The sequence below is a fragment of the Pinus tabuliformis genome, chromosome 1_1, assembly GCF_031772625.1.
Source record: "Pinus tabuliformis cultivar Carrire ecotype Pingquan chromosome 1_1, CPIR1, whole genome shotgun sequence".
NCBI lineage: Eukaryota > Viridiplantae > Streptophyta > Pinopsida > Pinales > Pinaceae > Pinus > Pinus tabuliformis.
Genome location: NC_142297.1, coordinates 661,567,539 through 661,588,995, shown reverse-complemented (window position 1 = coordinate 661,588,995; position 21,457 = coordinate 661,567,539). Strand labels below are relative to the sequence as shown.

The following is a 21,457-nucleotide window of genomic DNA, read 5'->3' as shown; positions in this document are numbered from 1 at the left end:
TATCAAAGACAAATACATCCCAAGTAATAATTTGTATGCACAAGCAAGTGTAACAAACGTTATATGCTAAACTTAGTGATGTAACATTTTCATTTTTGAAAGATAACTCTATGGATTTCCTTTAAAATTGTCAAGGGTGTCACATAACACATACAATTAATATGGACCAGAATGTTTAAGGAGCCCTTTCAATAACAATAGTCGAATTAATTGTTTGTAATTTGAGGTGTTGCATACCCCACAAAGTATGTAGTTGAAGGCTTCAATCACTTAAGATACCCCTAAGGTTCGCAAACTACTATCCCGAAGCAAGAGGGAATGTGTGGGGTGAAATTGACACTTTCCATTAAGTTATCCAGACACCTTTGGGTCTTTCCAATGAAGATATTCTTAGGTGCTAACACAGTATATGGATGAAACAGTCCAAAGCCAAAACATTTGGTGAATAGATATATGCCAATCTCCTTATTTTCTTTGCACATACATGTTTGAAGGCTTGAGAATTCTATTAATGACTTGTCTATGTTGATAGTGAGCTCTTCACAAGAGAAGTCGTGCATGTTTACCACATTGCAACATGAATATGGTTGTGTCTACAATCTTTGTTGCTCAACTCTTCTCGGAATAATCTCTTCACTCATTCACCTTTCGATACCCTATATCAAGTCTTTGAGGACTACCACTGTAGGAAATTGATTAAGTATAGCTACCTGCTTAGAGGTTCCAAGACCCATCAAGCTTCATTCTCAATTCTTTTATTCAATTTTTGAATTTAAATTAGTTCTTTTTGTTCTTTCTTTTTTCTCTGATTTCTTTATTGTTTGAAATTTAATTTGTTCTGTGGAATTCTTTCTCATTTATATTTATTGTTTATTTTATTGTCACATATTGATATAAGTAAATAAATGAGAATAACTTAGTGCCAAGTTACTCAACCAATTAGAGAGATTCTCACCATAACCTCCTACATGCGCATTGAGCATTAAAAGCAACTAATTATCAGATATGTCCACTAAAAGTAGACATCAACTAAGACATCCTTCCATGTTAATTTTCCAAAGTTCTATGTTCGACACAATCCCTTATTACAATTCTTCTCTAATTAGCAATCACTTTATCCAATAAATTCAGTATTCCAACAACAATAAGCAATTGTAGATAGAACAATAAATCAAATGCACGATAGAAGATAGCCAAGAACAATAGAGACACAACAATTTGGTCAAGACCAAGGAAAAACCCCACAAGGGTGAAAACCCTTTCCAAATTCTTCTTCTAGTAGATTGTCCTCAAATGTTCAGCAGAGAGATACAACATCCAAGTACATCACAAATGAGTCAAAGCTCAAAGCTTTGACTATACCAAACACCAATCCAATATCCAATCAAAGATGAGCCAAAAAGTCAAATCTTCAAATTCTAGTTAAAGTCAACAACAGTAGCAGCAGCCCTAACCAATCAATGATCAAATGTGCTTCAAAAGGTTCAGTCGAAGTTGCAAAGAATTCGTCCTTCTTCACTTATTCAAACTCAATCAAAGCAGTCATAAAAACTGACTTCAAATCTGATCAATGCACCAAGTCAACCTACCGTCAAGCCTGCCTTAGATATGCAGTCAACAAAAATCAAAGTGCCCAAAAAATCTCAGCCTTCTCTCTCCTGAATTTGGCCTCAAAAGCAGAATCCAAAATCCCAAGTCAAACTATGCACAAAATCCCAAAATTTAACATTAGTCAAAGGCCCAAAATAGAAAGTCAACACAATCAACAAATTCTCTCTCCCCTCTTCGCACGTGTATGCTCGTACTTGCAATTTTCAGAGGTAGTCGAACCAATAGAAGATGAATGGATGAGTGATGAGATGCCTCCAAGTGATGTGACATGTGGTCTATTTATATGTGGCTGAGGAAGTTGAATTTCCTTGCCCAGGTAGACTTGTACTATTGTGTAGTTGTGGGTTTCATATTAAAAATAATATTTTTTCTTGAGCAATTTAAATTCTTCCAAGGGCTAGTAGTGTTGGAAAATCGGAAAGGGAGAAAGATTTTCTCTTGTTGATAATTACTTTGTTAGGATATTCCAACACAGGAAATAGTTAAGTATAACTTGGGCTAGTGTATAGTTATGTAAAGTGTGTTTCTTTAGTATGTATTTTTTGTAGCTTAAAATCTGATGGTCGTGATATGTTCTAGACATGAAGTGATCCAACGATTCATTCTCTCCTCGGTATTACCGACACTTGATCCGTGGCTTAACACCCGATCAGTCCATGATCTCTATTTAAAGAGCATAGAGGGTCATTTGTAAGGTGACTGTTCATGAGAGATGCTTATGTAAATTTTCTTTCTTTTACATTAATAAATTGTTTGAAGTGGCCGTGTTGGCTCAGGCCATGGACTGTTTCCCTCTTTGAGGGTTTTAACCACGTCAAGAATACTGGTGTACTGATCTGTGATCTGTTTGTGAGCAGTGTTATTTGGTGTTCTATCTGAGGAACTTACCCTATAAAGTCCTACATGGTATCAGAGTTATTTGAGGGCTGCATCATTGGTGATCCAAATTTGAAGTCGATACAACTGCATCCGACTATCGTTTCCTAGATCTATTGTTTATGACCGCTTTCGTGCCTAGAGGACTGCTCTATTGTGTTAGGAGCATCCGTTCCAGTGAGGAACCCCTTTCGTTTCATGCGAAAAGGTTTTTGATAGCCCTAACTACATCATTTTTAAGATCTGGAGATATACAATCTTTATTTGCAGTTTTAGTTATTTATCTCTCTGTTCATTTTGGTTTATTTATCTCTCTGTTTTTTATTACTAGATCTATACTTTTCATTTCTTCATATGCTCTTTGCCCCGCGACTTTGTGCGATCAAGGCAAATCAGAAACAGAAAGGAAGAATTTTTCTCATGTGTATGCTCTTTTCCGCCATGCCTTAGTGTGATCTCAGAAAATCAGAAACATTGAGGAAAATATTTAGTTTCCAGCGAAATATAACTTCAAGCCGTAAGGTTTTTTTTTGGCATATCAGTTTTGGGTTGTGTGCTTTTTTGTTTTGTAGGCAAAAAGGGATTTCTCAAGTAAGCATGCACTCCAAAGCTTCAGTGACTTCGAAAATTCACCAAAAAAAAAAATGTTCTTCTTTTCCAAAAATTACTAACCTTTTAAACTAGCTCACTTGGTCCAAAGTTATTTTATGAGAATAGAGGTCTTGGGTTCAAATCTTTCTTTTTGTTGAGTTACTTTTTCAAAAAGCACATGTAACTTATGTTTTAAAGTTACTTTATGTAAAAGTGTTCTCACCCATTATAAAAAGTGAGTCACTTAAAAATCTAAAGTCTCTTTATCTTTTATTTAAGTTACAATTTAGTGGGTAGCTCATAAAATACCATTGTAAAAGTGACTTTCACTTATTTATAAAAGCGGGTCACATTAAAAAAAAAAAAAAATCAAGGGAGCTAATTAGATTAAGTTTGAAAAGGGAGGGGGGGCAACGGGGGAATATTTTTAAAATATAACATTATCATTCACTTCTGCACATTCACGTACTTCGTCGGCATCTTCAACAACTTTTCTTCAAAAAGCCATAACTTTTTCATCCGGAAGCCGTTTTCAGAGCCGTTTTTTTTAATCGGCTTAATTTTTCGAGATATTTCCATTGGAACACTTAGTTTCAGCATCTACAGCTTCAATTTCTGTTAAAATGGAAAGTCCATGCCAAGTTATTCTTGACAGCACCAACTACTTCCAATGGTTGTCCTACATTGAGGATTTACTTAGAAGTAAAGGTCTTTATAGAATAGCCTCAAGCCTAGAGGCTAAACCTAAAGATGAAGATAAGCAAGCCAAATGGGAAAATAGGCAAGATCAAGCACATGGGTTGATAGGGATGTCTATTTCTCTATACCTTAGATTCCATATCGCATAACTTGATACCCCTGATGAAGCAATGAAACAGCTCAATAAATTTTTTGGAATTAAAAATGAAATTAGAGCCCATCAACTCGAAAATGAATTGCTTACGTTGGACCCCAATAATTTTTCTTCCATTGAAGATTTTTTGTCCAAGTTCAAGACCCTTAGACTTCTCTTGGAAGGTGTTAAGGTTAAGAAAGAAGATGGTAGCCTTATCTATTCCATTCTTACTAATTTGGGACCAACCTACTCTGTGTTTGTTTCCACCTTCCATTCTACAAGAGAAGCCTTTATTTCTCAAGGACAAGACTACAAGTCCCCCTCTTTTGATGCCTTTTGTGATTCTTTAATAAGAGAACAAGAAAAACTCTTACATCTTGACTTTTTAATATTGGAAACTCTTCTAAAAAATCCTTAGCAGCCCAGTAGCAACCAAATTCAAAGAATCTAAGAAATAGCATCCTAAAAAGAATGGTCCTAAGCAATTTCAATTTCAAAATGAAAAATCAATTCAACAAAATGATAAGGGAAATAAAAACAAAGGGAAGAAGAGTCATAGACATTGCAACTTTTGTAATCGTGATGGCCACTTAGAATCCAAATGCTTTTAAAAGATGGAAGCCTTGGAAGCAGCAATGAAAAATCATAACCTCCATTTGGAGCACTCTTCAACTTCAACTTCATCTTCGGGAATAGCACTTTCTACATGTGGTTGTCAAGCATCTCGGTCTGGTTATGCACTAAATGTATCTTCTTCTTCTCATTCTCATAAGTGGCTCATTGATTCTGGAGCTTCTTATCACATGGCCAAAAACAAAGCCATGTTTTCTTCTTTAAATGATTGTAACACCAAAAATATATATGTTGGTGATGATAAATCTCTTAGTGTTGTAGGGATTGGAACTATTCATCTAGACAATGGTCAATTTAATGATGTATTATGTGTTCCTACCTTATCCTGCAACCTTCTATCTGTATATCAGATAATTCATTCAGGTGAAGGTAAAACCATTGAATTTTCACCTCATGATGTTGTAATTAAGGACCTAAGAGATCCTAGACAGATTTTAGCTACTGGCATTGCTGATGATTCTACAAGGTTGTATAAGTTTAACAACTTTCGGTCATCAACTCTTCCCTCGGTATTTGTTGCTCATAATGATGAAGTGAGCAAACTTTGGCATGAGCGATTTGGTCACTTAAACTATCACTCCCTTCAAAATCTATGTAAGGAAAATATGGTGGCAGGTCTTCCTATGGTATCTTGCAGAGATGGTGTTTGTTCCAAATGTGTACTCGGAAAAATCATCAAGATAGTTTTGAAAAATGTGCCTCTTGGCATGCCTCAGCTCCTTTACAGCTTGTGCACAGTGATTAATGTGTTCCACTTCCAGTTGTTTCATTCTCTGGCTACAAGTATTTCTTAACTTTCATTAATGATTTCTCCAGACGCACTTGGGTATACTTCTTAAAAGTCAAGAGTGAAGTCTTTAACATGTTTTTGGCCTTTAAGTCCTTTGTTGAAAAACAATCTGAACATCAAATTCTTAACCTAGAATCTGATAATGGCGGAGAATATGTTAACAACAAATTCATCAACTTTTGCACTGAGCATGGAATTCAATTGCAACATACTCTTCCATATACTCCCCAACAAAATGGTGTAGTTGAAAGGAAGAATCACACCTTAAAGGAAATGGCTAATTGTATGCTTCAATCTAAAGGGCTTAGTCTTAATTTTTGGGTAGAAGCAATTAACTATGCATATTACATAGTAAATCGCACTCCTAATAAGGTTTTAAAGAATATCACTCCAGAAGAAGCATGGAGCTCAATTAAAGCAGATGTAAGTCACTTTCTTGTTTTTGGAAGTGAAGCATGGGCCCATATTCCCGATGAGAAACATAAAGCCTTAGAAACTAAGAGTGAAAAATGCATTTTTGTTCGATATTCTGAAGATGTCAAAGGATATAGACTTCTTCCACCTAAGTCCAAAAATGTTATCATTAGAAGAGATGTAAAGTTTGTTGAAAATATATCGGCCTACGAGCCTAGTTTGGTGGATGTGTCACCTCTCTTTATCCCTTCTACTTCTGTAAATATTTCTGCTTCAAATGATGACAGCGAGGATGACAATCCTCACCCACCATCTCGGGATCCTCCTTCAACTCCTCGGCTTCCAAAATGGGTCTGTGCTACTCGGGATGCAGCAGGTGCTCTTGCAAGTGATCCTACAGATCAGCGACATACACATTCTCAGTTCGATACAACCTCTTCTTTATTGGCTCAAGCTTCAGCGAATAATGATCCTGACACCTTCGCAGAAGCTTCAGGCCATCCAGATTGGGACGCAGCTATGAATGAAGAATATCGTTCATTATTGGCAAATGATACATGGGATCTTGTTCCTCTTCCAAAGGGACGAGAACTTGTTAGATGCAAATGGGTTTACAGAACCAAGTTTGGACCAAATGGAAAAGTTGATAAACATAAAGTCTTGTTGCTAAGGGTTTTTCACAAGTTGAAGGCATTGACTATACTAAAACCTTCTCCCCTGTTGCCAAAATGAACTATATCTGTCTTGGTCTTTCCCTTGTTGCCTCTTTCAAATGGGAAGTCCATCAGATGGATGTTAAATCTGCCTTCTTGCATGGGGACTTGCATGAAGAAATCTATATGGAACAACCTACTGGCTTTATACAAACAGACTCCAGCCTTGTATGTCAGCTTAAGAAATCCCTTTATGGTCTCAAGCAAGCCCCTAGGGACAGTTATGTATCTAAGGGCAGTAACAGAGGATCTGCTCGTTGGCTAGTTATTTTGTCTTTAAAGTATTGTACTCTACCTTTGCTGAACATTTTATATTGATAGTAAGAAGAATTGATCAAGGGTTTTCCCCATCTTGGGGTTTTTCCCTGACTTGAGCCATATTATTGTGTCCTCTTGTCTTGGCTTGTCTTTTGCATTTGTTGTATATGTTCTTTCTTCAGTTACTGTCAATATGATAATGACTCTTGTGTTTGCTAATGGAAATAGTGAATGGGCTAACATGGAATATTGAAGTAGCTCACCTGAGCAAAGAACATGTTAACTCAAAATTAATATAGACACATTGCCTAGATGGGACAGGATGTGGTCAAACCTACAGTAGGAGGAGTTGAGGCGAGCTCTATTAAAGAGCAGCATCAACGAAAGCAGCATTAAGGGCAAGAAATGTGAGAAGGAAGAAGATAATGTGGCCCTAGCATCAAAGGGTCCAAGCCAAGGACAAGCGTGTGAAAATTCCTAAACCAGAATCTCTACTGCAGCAACTAATGATATTTCTCCTATTTCTTAATTTCCTTTAACCAAATTACTTGTAGTTTACTACAACAAATATCGAAAAACATACGCTGCAGCCTTCACTTAATTAAATATAATGTGGAAACAAGAAACTGAGCAAGAAAGAAAATACAACACAATGACACCATTATTTTTGGATAAATGTCCCTAGAAAAATCCAATGCGGGAAAACCGATGCAGCAGTTCTGAGGGTTTTATTATTATGCAATAGAAATTCTGAGTACAATTCCTTGGATGATCAACAAGAAATACGATACAAAGAGAAACTGGACAAAACAAATAGTGAGATGCTCTCACCCTATCACTAGAAGAATCTGAGTCTGATCACGCTGGACTAGAGCCTCTGCGTCCCCTCTGCGTGGCCTCTGCGCAGAACTGCGTAAGCCTCACACAGTCTCTGTGTCACCCCTGCTGGGAATCACGCTGCTCCTCCTTCGGACCCTCTACTAGCTAGAAATTCTGAATTTCTACCTCCCGATCTCACACCCTGACTCCTGGCTTTTAAAACTCGATTTCCTCAACAGGAATTCGATCTCCCTCTAAGGCCTGCGTTTCCATTACATCAGCTCTACATGGGTCAGCATCTACCTATCTCTGGACGTCGTTCTTCCCTCTCTGCCTTGTACTCTCCGGCCCAGGAAAACTTCCCTCTTCGAGATACTATCTCTACCTTCACTACAAATGATCAGTTCGATCACTCGTCTAGCAACTGCTACGCTACCCTCTTTGAGAAATTTGATCATCTTGATCTCTCTCGGTGTCTTTTCTAAATGACCCTCAAGCCTCCTTAAATAATCTTCTCGTTGACATTCAACGGCCCATATTAGAAGCTAATCAATGGCTAAGATCATTTTTGCTTGATCCTTCTAGAAGTAACACCCATAGTTAGAATAAATACCCATTAATTATTTTAATTTCCTAAGTTTAGACTTAGGGACCCATTAAAAATAATTAATTATTTTAATAAAACTATCTCCGGGTGGGATTTCCCAAAACGTTTTCTGGGTTCTTTGGAATACATGTGCCCAAGCCTTCGTGCAAAATTTGAGACCTAGAGCCAACGTTGGATGAAGCGGGGACAAATCCGGGACGTTTTTTGGAAGCGACGACGCGGAAGCGTCATTTCACAAAAATATAGGAAGTTAAGCATATTGGAAACGTCTACTATATATATTATATTTGTTTGCATTTATACTAAAAAAAAACATCCAAAATACCAAATTAGTTGTAGAAGACATGAAAACATGCATATTTTTACAGAAATCAAGAGAGATATGGCATCCATTAGACATTAATGATTAATTATTTCAGCATCAACCATCTAGAAGCTAGATTCCTCTTCTCTTGTCCAGCCTTCGCCTCTACCTCAATTCTATAGGAATATTAGTCAACATTGCCTAATTTTAATCAAACAGCTTAATCCAAGCCTTATAATATGGAAGAGAAAGCTTAACATGCCTAATCAATGATTTTGACTTGAGTGAAGGGTACATAATTGCTAAGGCCTTGACAAAGGAGTTCAACAATCAACAACACCAACACTGGAGTACATATAGGGCTTGGTGCTCTTGATTAAATGTCAATCACATGCCCTCATACATGATATAATCCAATGAAACGCCACAATCCCATTGACCCTGAAAACTGTTAAGTCCGCTGAATTTTGAATGGGATATGAAATTCTATTTTCTCCATATGAAGTCTGATGAGGTTGGAACCAATCTCAAACATCCCGAGTCATTTCATGGTAATGTTAAAAATTTAAGTAGAAGGATGGAAGTGAAAGATAAAGGAGAATGTCACTTTTACTTTAAGAATTTAACATTACCATTAGGAAGCATCTAGGGAGCATCAAGGGGCACCTTGGGAGTATTCGGAAAGCATAGTTCCTCATATAACAATTCGAAATTAAAAAACAAAAAACAAAAAAAACCCCGCAGAACCGTGTGAATCGTCCACCTTCTCTCGGATTCACTTGTGATCCGCGCCTGAACCTCCATAGATCCGCACCCGATCCTTTCCGAAACCGCAAATCGAGTAGCCGGAACCATGGATCCAATTTTCCAGGAATCGCCAAAAAATGGCAGAACCGTGCATCCGACTTGATTTTCGAATCCGCGGTTCCGTCGAAGGATAGGTGGCAGATCCATACGGGACGCAATTCCACCTCTGGATCCTTAAGGGGGGGGACAGTTCCTACCACACTGCTTAGAGCACATCTGATGATACCAGAAAGCAACATTCCCTCTTAGCGAGGAATGTGCTCTAGCAATGCCTCCCATTGAAGCATCACTCTGACTTCATAACATCGTCCTCCTGTGTTGTTGATGTCTAACATGTTGTCCACCAACTAGTGCATTGCTGTTGCAAATGTACTTTTGTTGACCCTGCCACTATCAATACTGCATCCGTACTACAGCTCCCTCTCAAGTGTTGCATCTGTGTTGTTGCTAGCACTGCCACTGCTAACACTTCATCTGCACTGCAACTGCAAAACATCCCAAAATCTAAACAAGTGTTTAGCATAGATGCATCTCGATGTTGAAGATCTGACTGCTGCTAGTCCTACGCTATCCCTCTGAAGCCACTGTGTTGATGCTGCTACTACACTATGCCTCCCTACACTGCTGCAACTCTGCACTACGCTGCCCAGACTTGTCATTCTAGCCACTACATCTATCGCTCCAACACTCCTCTGCATCAAATGATACTGGTCCATCCTGCTACTTTTGATCTGGGCTCTCGTAGCAAGGAATTGATCTGAGAGGTGGGCTCCTCAAGGATCCTGCCCATCTGTAGCTCTTTCGAACTACAGCTCTAAATCAACCCACCTACTTCCTGGAGGTATCTCGGTTGTCATCACAAACTCCTCCGCCTCGATCTTCGCAGGTGCAACCTTCGGATCATGCTTCTCATATTTGTCCTTCTTCCTAAGAGGAGACTGTGTTGCGTAGTGACCCATTTCACCGCACCTTAAGCATTTGATCTTCGAGGCGTCCTTCTTCCGCCTCCTCTGCTCCTGCTGCCCCTTGGATGCAAGGGCTGCATTCTCTTCCTCCTTGGGCTTCGACCCACTGTTGCTGCTTCTGTCAAGCTTGCATTTGACTAGATCTCTCCTGAGCTCTTCCTGCTTGAGAGTTGCCCACATACTATCCTAGTCTGGAAAAGTTGCCCTACCCAAGATGCTCTGGACAAAGACTTGCCACTCTTATGAGACTGAGCTTAGGGCCAGTCTCACCATTTCGGAACCTTAAGGTGTAGATCCCACAACTACTAAATCGTTTTGGGTCTCCTGAAGCTTCGTGAGGAACGTATCAATGTGCTCCCCCTTCTGCATCTGTGCAAATCTCAATCTATGCTCTAAGGACATCTTTCGTTGCTCAAAAGATCCTTGATACAACGTTGCCAACAAATCCCACATCTCCTTAACAGTCCCTCTGCTAGCAATATGACATACCACGTGATTCTTTACTCCATCAAGGATCATCCTTTTGGCGTTTGCTATTTCTCCCTTGTACTTCTTCAGCTGACCTGGATCAGCAGGCTCAGCCACCACACTGCCGACATAGACCTTGAGAAAATGCTCATCTAGAAGGCATGACAGCCCTGCCTTCTAGATCACATATTTGGATGGCCCATCTAACTTGTCCTAATTTCTCAATCCACTGGTTGCCATCTCTGCCACAAAAATGTCGAACTGCTCCTCTCTATTTCTTACGGTTGCTGCTCAGGCAATAAGAAAACAAACTTGTTGGCAGGAATTCTTCTAAGGAAAAATTACCTCACAGTGCTTCTTCTCTCTCTTCTAATGATTTTTGCCCAGGAAACTACATGCCACCATCTCTTTCCTCAACGATGAGGCTCTGCGCTACTCCCTCTGGCACGGCAAAATTTCGATCTGGAAACCCTTCCTCTCTATCGACTCACTCAGAGAGAGACTTTCCTAAAAAATTCAGCCCTCCTGGCTTGGACTACGCAATCCCTCTGGGATTCGAACGGCTGCCTCCTGCAGCTATTCGACCTCCATCTCTACTCAGTGTTAGGTTCTCTGGCACTTCTCTTCTTGTCTCACCTACAACTCTAATACCATGTGAAAATTCCTAAACCGAAATCACTACTGCAGCAACTGATGATATTTCTCCTATTTGTTAATTCCTTTAAACAAATTACTTGTAGTTTACTACGGCAAATATCAAAATACATGCACTGAAACCTTCACTTAATTAAATATAATGCGGAAACAAGATACTGAGTAAGAAATAAAATACAATACAATGACACCATTATTTTTGGACAAATGTCCCCATAAAACACAATACGGGAAAATCGGTGCAGCAGTTCTGAGGGTTTTATTATTATGCAGTAGGAATTCTGAGTACAATTCCTTCAATGCTCAACTAGCAATCTGATACAGAGAGAAATTGGACAAAACAAATAGTGAGATGCTCTCGCCCTGTCACTGGAAGAATTTGAGTTTGATCACGTTGGACTGAAGCTTTTGTGTCCCCTCTACGTGGCCTCTGCACAGAACTGCGTAAGCCTTACGCAATATCTGCATCAACCCTGCTAGGAATCATGTTGCTCCTCTGTCGGACCCTCCGCTAGATGGAAATACTGAATTTTTGCCTCCCAGTCTCACACCCCGGCACTCAGCTTCTGAAACATGATTTCCTCAACAAGAATTCAATCTCCCTCTAAGGCCTGCACTGCCGTTGCGTCAGCTCTGCATGGGCTAGCGTATGCCTCTCTCTAGACGTTGTTCTGCCCTCTTTGCCTTCTCTGGCCCAAGAAAACTTCCCTCTTCTGGATATTATCTCTGCCCCTCACTGCAAAAGATCACCTCAATTACTCCTCTAGCAATTGCTACGCTGCCCTCTCTGAGAAATTTGATCTTCTTGATCTCTCTCGGTGTCTTTCCAAATGACCCTCAAGCCTCTTTAAATAATCTTCTTGTTGACATTCAACAGCCCATATTAGAAACTAATCAATGGCTAAGATCATTTTTGCTTGATCCTTGTCTTCTTCTAGAAGTTATACCCACAATTAGATTAATACCCATTAATTATTTTAATTTCTTAAGCTTAGACTTAGTGACCCATTAAAAATAATTAATTATTTTGTTAAAAGTGTCTCCAAGTAGAATTTCCCAAAACGCTTGTTGGGTTCTTTGGAATACATGTGCCCAAGCCTCCCTGCAAAATTTGAGACTTAGAACACATCCGATGTGGACAGTGCAGAGGCTAGTAGCAGTCAGATACTTAGGAGACAGATGCAGCACAGAGACACTGATGATTTATTATTTTGGATACTTCTCAGTTGCAGTAGTTGCAGTTGCAATAGCAACAAATGAGAGGGAGTTGTAGTGTAGATGCAGAGTTGGCAGTAGCATGGCAGTGTCAGCAGCAACATAGATGCAACATCAAAATTGCACAGTGGTTGGTGGGCAGTGACAGTGAGTTACAGTAGCCAGACATCAGCAACGTACAAAGGGTGATACAAAGACAGGGTGTTGTAGCAGTAGTGCAACACTAGAACACCTTCCTCGCTAAGAGGGAGTGTTAGTTTTTGTAGCATTGGAGGTGTTCTAGTCTCAAAACTTTGTGGAGAGGCTAAAACACAAGTGTTCTCCATAACGCATAAATCATTTCTGGAAATTTCACCTAGAAGTGTCTCAATTAGATTATTAGCTTACTTTTAAATATTCCCTAAGTCTCAACATAGGAAAAGTGGTTAATTAATCAGTATTAATTGAGAAATGTGTGAATCATCTAGAAACTCACACGAATCGATCCATAAATAATCTCAACCATTGATTATGTTTTGTCTTGCTCGTTGGAGTCCCAACTGGAGATTATAAGAGAATACACCAGTAGCATATACTCAATTGCTCAGACAATTTGATTTCCTAGTTGCAGGTGGATCAACAGTGGGGATAGAGTCAGTGAGTGAGTCGCAGGGGTCAGAGGGGTAAAGTAACAGATTTCTGGAGGAGGATTCCAAATCCAGAAAATTTAGAAGAGAAAGTCAAGTCTCAGCGCCAGGAGGTTGCGTAAGGTTGCGTAGAGCCTCAATTAAGCAATTCGATTTTGCCAGAGCAAGGGTCGATTCAGCTTCCAGTGACCAAGAAGAATTTTAAGACGCCGGAAGAATCATTGTCAGTGGCGGAAACAGGTCGGACATCACATCAGAGGCAATTTTTGAGTAGCATGTGTGGAGCTTGCGCAGAGGCAGCGCAGAAGGCTGATGCAGAAGTGTTCCAAAGCCAGTTCTGAGGCTCATTTTGTTGTGGGATCGCTTGGAGCAAGGGTAAATTTCCCTCAAAAAAATTGCCAGTATTTCTTTTTATTGTACTCAGAAATTTTGTTGCTGCTTAATAATAAAAACTTTCAGCTGCTACACCAGTTTTCCGGGGACTTTTGTCCAAAAATAACTGCCAAATTTATTGTGTACGCGCCTGTATTTTCTCAGTTTCCAGCGCTTTTATTTTCTGCAATGTTTTTATTTGTGAAAGTTGCAGTGATTATTTTGTTGTTGCAGTAGCAATAAATTGTTAAATTAATTTACAGTTAGAAGTAATAATTCTAGTTGCTGCAATAGGATTTCAGTGATGAAATTTTCACAAACCTACAGTCAAGCTTGCCTCAGTTCTGCGGTCGACTTTGGTCAAAGTGCCCAAAAAATATCGGCCTTCTCTCTCCTGAATTCGGCCTTCTCTCTCCAGTGGGGGAAACAGGTCGGACATCACATCAGAGGCAATTTCTGAGTAGCATGTGTGGAGCTTGCGCAGAGGCAGCGCAGAAGGCTGATGCAGAAGTGTTCCAAAGCCAGTTCTGAGGCTCATTTTGTTGTGGGATCGCTTGGAGCAAGGGTAAATTTCCCTCAAAAAAATTGCCAGTATTTCTTTTTATTGTACTCAGAAATTTTGTTGCTGCTTAATAATAAAAACTTTCAGCTGCTACACCAGTTTTCCGGGGACTTTTGTCCAAAAATAACTGCCAAATTTATTGTGTACGCACCTGTATTTTCTCAGTTTCCAGCGCTTTTATTTTCTGCAATGTTTTTATTTGTGAAAGTTGCAGTGATTATTTTGTTGTTGCAGTAGCAATAAATTGTTAAATTAATTTACAGTTAGAAGTAATAATTCTAGTTGCTGCAATAGGATTTCAGTGATGAAATTTTCACAAACCTACAGTCAAGCTTGCCTCAGTTCTGCGGTCGACTTTGGTCAAAGTGCCCAAAAAATATCGGCCTTCTCTCTCCTGAATTCGGCCTTCTCTCTCCAGTGGGGGAAACAGGTCGGACATCACATCAGAGGCAATTTCTGAGTAGCATGTGTGGAGCTTGCGCAGAGGCAGCACAGAAGGCTGATGCAGAAGTGTTCCAAAGCCAGTTCTGAGGCTCATTTTGTTGTGGGATCGCTTGGAGCAAGGGTAAATTTCCCTCAAAAAAATTGCCAGTATTTCTTTTTATTGTACTCAGAAATTTTGTTGCTGCTTAATAATAAAAACTTTCAGCTGCTACACCAGTTTTCCGGGGACTTTTGTCCAAAAATAACTGCCAAATTTATTGTGTACGCGCCTGTATTTTCTCAGTTTCCAGCGCTTTTATTTTCTGCAATGTTTTTATTTGTGAAAGTTGCAGTGATTATTTTGTTGTTGCAGTAGCAATAAATTGTTAAATTAATTTACAGTTAGAAGTAATAATTCTAGTTGCTGCAATAGGATTTCAGTGATGAAATTTTCACAAACCTACAGTCAAGCTTGCCTCAGTTCTGCAGTCGACTTTGGTCAAAGTGCCCAAAAAATATCGGCCTTCTCTCTCCTGAATTCGGCCTTCTCTCTCCAGTGGGGGAAACAGGTCGGACATCACATCAGAGGCAATTTCTGAGTAGCATGTGTGGAGCTTGCGCAGAAGGCTGATGCAGAAGTGTTCCAAAGCCAGTTCTGAGGCTCATTTTGTTGTGGGATCGCTTGGAGCAAGGGTAAATTTCCCTCAAAAAAATTGCCAGTATTTCTTTTTATTGTACTCAGAAATTTTGTTGCTGCTTAATAATAAAAACTTTCAGCTGCTACACCAGTTTTCCGGGGACTTTTGTCCAAAAATAACTGCCAAATTTATTGTGTACGCGCCTGTATTTTCTCAGTTTCCAGCGCTTTTATTTTCTGCAATGTTTTTATTTGTGAAAGTTGCAGTGATTATTTTGTTGTTGCAGTAGCAATAAATTGTTAAATTAATTTACAGTTAGAAGTAATAATTCTAGTTGCTGCAATAGGATTTCAGTGATGAAATTTTCACAAACCTACAGTCAAGCTTGCCTCAGTTCTGCGGTCGACTTTGGTCAAAGTGCCCAAAAAATATCGGCCTTCTCTCTCCTGAATTCGGCCTCCAAAATAAATACAAAATCCCAAGTCAAGCTGTGACCAAAATCCCAAAAGTAACATTGGTCAAAGTCCCAAAACAGAAAGACAACACAGTCAACAGATTCTCTCTCTCCCCTCTTTGCACATGTGAGCTAAGCACCTGCAATTTTCAGAAGTAATCGAGCCAATAGAAGATGAATGGATGAGTGATGAGATGCCTCCAAGTGATGTGACATGTGGTCTATTTATATGTGGCTGAGGAGGTCGAATTTCCTTGCCCAGGCCAGCTTGTACTATTATGTGGTAGTGGGTTTCATATTATAAATAATATTTTTCCTTGTGCAAATTAAATTCTTCCACTGGCTAGTAGGGTCTCCAAAGGGTGAGGAAGGCTTCCCAAAGGAGGGAATTTCTCCCTGAGCTGCCAAATTTCAACATTCCACCTGTAATTTCACCTGTTGTACCATTGACAGCAAAGCCTATATATATATATATATATATAATGTTGTCATTAAGATTAACTTCAAGTATCTTGAATACCTACGCCATGCTCTACTTAAAGTAGCTATTCTGAATCTGGATTATACATGGCTACAATGAATTCAGTGGAAGTACCAAAAACGATAAAACAATATATTGCTAGCATGTTTTTGCTGTATAATTTCTTTAGTGGGCACACAGCTAAATAATCCATGCTTGCAAAAGAAAAATGATAACATTTATCATCCTTTTCCTATAGATTACAGAAATAGAATAATAGAAACAATCATACCTCTTTCCCATCAGGGCTCCTCATAACAACACCATCAACAACGGGAGACTTTCTGGCCTCTGCATGAGCATAGTCAGGCCCAACTGTATAAACCTATGGCAACCAAGACAACAGAAATTCTGAGATACAAAGCTAGACTGAATTCAAAAATAGGTGAGACTACACAAAACTCAAATTCAAATGCTACATAACAATAGATTGCAAAGCAAAATTTTACATGTGAAAGCTTAGTACAAAAAGACACCATCCTGGAAGCTTTAGTTTGATCACAGTTTATCAATGAACATATCAAATTATATTTCAATTGTAGGTCTTCATTCCATCTTTAAAATGAATTCTTGAACGTCAAATTAAAACAAAAGCTTAAAGCAACAAATAATCAAAAATAAATTATAAAAGAGTTGTGACAATGCTAATTAGATTTTGACCAAAGAAGTAGTCAATACGTTCTCTGCAATTACCTTGACATCTGTTCCCCCAGTGGGCATGAATTCTTCATATATGTATGACCCTTCTCTTCGTACTGTTCTAACATCTGGATGAAACTCACTCGAACGATTTCCAACCTACAATATTAAATAATTAGTAATAGATTAAAATGCAGATAAGAGGGAAATGAAAAAATAACAAAAATAAATGTGATTTGCTAATGCCACATGTAAAACTTTCAATGGTCTTACATACATACTAAATAATGAATATTAAAAATATCAAGGAAATGCGTTGAGTCTAAAGGGGAAAACCATTTGGTCTCTTGCAATCATAAAATAAGGAAAATATGAAATTCAATAAATAAGCCCAATAACCTGTGACTCAAATGCTTAATACGACGCCACAGAATACAATATTTATGATTTATACAAATTCTTTAGATTTACTGAAGATGTTCCAATAATATTTACAGAAAATTGTTTCCCATAAACAATTTTACCACACATATCTCAGATGCTTTCAACATCATTCACACAAAATAATCAGTCAAGCAGAGAAAAAGATGGTAAATTAATTTGCTAATGAGAAATTATTAATGTATGAAATTAACTTGTCATATATGTAATACTATCTCATATAATGTGTTTTATATGGAATACTACGTTACTTGTTATCTTATAAAAATTTTGTGATGGTTTCAACTACAGAAGGCAATAATGCTTTGGTGCATAAATGCTAAATATAATTTTCTTGACTTTTGCAACAAACTTAAACAACATAAATATGTATCAAGCAATTTGATAAAATAAGCTTGGACCATTTTTGCCAAATCCTGGAAAAAGAACCTTGGCCATTTTGCAAACCTAAATGACTTCATCTGTACCACTGAATGGCTTGTTGCTTTCTACAGTTATCTCCTTCATTTGTATAAATGAAACAATGGATTCAATTATTTCTCATTTAATCTCCATATGATGCTGCTCAGTCATACTTGTATCAATAATTGGACGAACTAAATCATGATAATTGTTTTTGGATACCTTTATGTCAGTGCCTATATAGTATAAATAAATTTTCATCATCTTAATTTAAGTTATAACTCTGGCCTTCCTTCCTTACTCTTCTCTTGCATAGAGAGCTTCAATAATGCTTTCGTCTATCCTTCCAAAACAACACAAAAAATAATTTCGCAACAAAGATTGATTTACTGAAATTTAAAAGGACGGTGTTATCCTCATCTTCTTCGTTTCTATCCCCATCCTGGGACCTGGATAAACAAGTATAATTTTCTTTTGCTTTCATTGACATTCAGTTCCTTGCCTTTATGAAGCTTTTTTTCTTTTTAAACTCATTGGCCTCATTAAAAAATAGCTCACAATGTTCTTTACAGCCCAAACTTCTATGACAATGGAATAAAACCATATATCCCAATTAAATTACTGTTACCAAGTAAGCATCAAGATCTCAAAATGAAAAGCATCCATGGACCTCATAATATATGTGAGGTTTAAACTTTGAAGAGCAGACCTCCCAGCAATATATCTAGATCCTCAAATAAGTATAATTCCTACATTCATGGCCATGGGAACATTTTCTTATATATGGTCTTGCTAATTCCTTGGGAAATCTTTATATACAACTTCATATTAACAATACTCTATCGACCCAAAATTTCCAGTGGTCCAAGTTTAAATCTATGCTTCACCAATTGAGATATGTGATCCATGGGTGAGGTTACAAAGTTGTTACTTGTAATATCTCTTAAAATTGACTTATTGGTTGGAGCTTTTAAGGATATTTCAATTTCCCAGCCATAGCCATTACCGTTTCCATTGCTTAAATTACATCCAATAAGCCCTACCCAACAACATAAGATATTTATAAAGATACAAACATTACACCATTATACATTACCTTCCGAAATAACTCTTTCATTCCTCCACCAGCAGAGCTTGGGTAGTAAATCATAACACTGTGATCATCTCCTGCACATATGTTCACCATAACAAATTGTAAGTCTTTGCATGGGTGAAAGCTCCAGTATCTTGGATTAATAGCATACATCATTTCTAAGATCCAATATTTATTTTTAGTGACTGTTTTGTCCTTATAGATACATTCCTACACCAATCATGTTATTCCCCTTTTGTGTGAGTTTTGTAATCTACATGCAAGCTCCAAAAAGGGCAGGCAAGGTTTGGATGGAAGAATCTCATGCTAGATATTTCATAATACTTGCAACTATACAAAATAATCAAGACACAGAGAAGAAATAGGTATTGACATACTAAATACCCAACTGTCCAGAAAAATAAATTTAGAGAAAATTGAATTAAGATACATAATTAATAAATGTTTCCAGAAGTTCATACACTAGCTATATGTTTTAGCCCCATTGACCTACTTTTGTGGTCATTCGATGGACATTAACAAAATTATCATATCCTATAAAATAACAATTCATATAGAATTATCAAAAGAAAAAGGTTCTGGAAATGGAGATATAATAATTAGATCTCACTCCAAAAATATATGAAATACCAATATAAGGACAATAAATATGGCGTTGATCTCCAAAAGAATATGAAAACCTAGGGTGGAATCGCTTTGTCAAATATGAAGCAAATAATTCATTTAAGGCATATATAACACGTTAGATCTCAAACTCACCTTGATATACAGTATGCTAGGTATAAGAAGATAACAATGTATCTACATAACAATTTAGACATATGAGATAAGCAGTGAAAATTTCAGATATATGTCATGTAGGTTGTTGATGTTTGTAGCTCGCGCAGATACTTCTGCACAAGCCTAAGTGTTTGGGCATGCAAAAGTCACCTAATGAACCCTTGAACCTTAGTAACTACTTTAATAATTTAAGTAATTCTTTATGATATAAAGTGAGTTAATCTAATCTAATGCAAAGGTTATTTGGATTAGTAAATTAAATGAAACTCAACCATTGATCTCAAATGAGGCGAGAACTAATCTAAACAATGAATCACTTTGGATATGAGAGTTGTGGACTCCATCATACCTCAATCTTATAAAAGAAGGGATAGGTCAAGGGAGAAGACACAACACACAGGTGCATAAGACATTGAGAGAGGCATCTCAGTGGTGGGTGGAGAAGGAATTCTACTCAAGTGTGTTGGATCCATAGAAGGTGCAATATGTTAGAAAATCAGAAAGGCAGAAAGATTTTCTTTATATAGATAATTACTTGTGACTTTCTTATCTTTATGTTCTTCTTTAATTTTTTAGTTCATCAAGCAATTACCAAAACAATAGCACAAAGATCACAGGCACCAGATATAAGTGGATAGCTAGGGCAAAAGCCCTATCTAGGGAAACCGAGTCAACAACTCTTCCTTAATAACTTCTTTGAGATAATCCAAGACTCTTCACCTAGACACAAACTTCCTCCATACCAAGTCAATTCTTTCTTCCTTCTTGCAGATGATAACCCTTTAGCAACAACTTTGACCTAGCAGCAATTTCGACCTAGCAACTGGTAGCAGCAACAGTAGCAACTTCAACTTGACAAGAGAGACTTCAATCTCCTAGAGGAATCCACAAGAGAGAGAGATAGATAGCCCAAAATTTCGATCTTGACCTTTTCTTCCTTATTTTCCAACTTCGCACCCCTTTTAGCCTCTTTTTCCAACTTCGCACTTTTTCCAACTCTTTCTTCTGGGATATCGAACTTGAGTGAGAGAGTGTGCTCCAAATGAATTCGAATTGCTTCAATATATAGGCTTTTGGTGAGGTCGAATTACCTAGTTTGAGGCCAACTTGATCTCCTTGAGGCCAACTTGGTGTGGAGGTGACAAATACCTTATTTGACTCAATAATAAACCTTTTTACATGATTCAAAAGCCCAAGAAGGGTCTCTTTAAATGGACAATGACTCTAATGACTTAGAATAAATCCTAGAAGTCCTCAATGGGGACTTTGACCTAAAACATGATGACCCAAGCATGAAACCCATGCTTTAATAAGTCATAATAATAATAATAATAATAATAATAATAATATATTTTTCATTCTTTTGATAAATATATTTCATTGTGACTCAAATACATTTTATGAAGACCGAACCTAGTTACATTCTTCAACACAATATGGGGTAGGAAGGAGATCCAAATGAGCCAAGCCTTGGGCTTGATCAGCTAGATCAAATCTAGATTGTTGTATGTATTTTCCTCAGTTTGGGCCATTTTTCCCAGTAAGGAAGCCCAACGAAGTTCTGATTAATAAAATGAAGAGTTGTGATTGGGAAAAAAATTGTGTGTATGTCTATGTGGTGGGTGGAGAAGGAGTTCTACTCAAGTGTTTTGGCTCCAACAAAGGTGCAAAAGCGGAAAAAATGAGATCCAAATCAGCCAAGTCTTCGACTTGATTAGCTAGATAAAATCCAAATTGTTGTATGTATTTTCCTCAGCTTGGGCCATTTTTCCCAGTAAAGAAGCCCAAGTGAGTTCTAATTAATAAAATGAAGAGTTGTGATTGGGCCAAAAATTTGTGGGTGTGTGTATAGAAAATCCACGAAATTTTGCAACTGCTAATATGAACAATATAAAAAGAAGTTTCTTTTCATATAGATACAGAATTTCTCTACCCAATTGCAGTGGA

At 37.9% G+C, this 21,457-nt stretch overlaps 1 protein-coding gene across 1 annotated transcript in view; it reads right to left on the bottom strand.

Moving 5' to 3' along the window:
* The window catches only part of LOC149215131 (inositol hexakisphosphate and diphosphoinositol-pentakisphosphate kinase VIP2-like), a 280,111-nt gene that overhangs the window by 221,112 nt on the left and 37,542 nt on the right, over positions 1-21,457 (bottom strand). The window contains exons 2-4 of the mRNA XM_089392534.1: positions 18,734-18,804; positions 16,849-16,953; positions 16,388-16,480 (exon numbers count right to left, since the gene is read on the bottom strand). Of these exons, the coding sequence (XP_089248660.1) occupies positions 16,388-16,480; positions 16,849-16,953; positions 18,734-18,804 (269 nt within the window). The remainder of the gene's footprint in view (positions 1-16,387; positions 16,481-16,848; positions 16,954-18,733; positions 18,805-21,457) is intronic.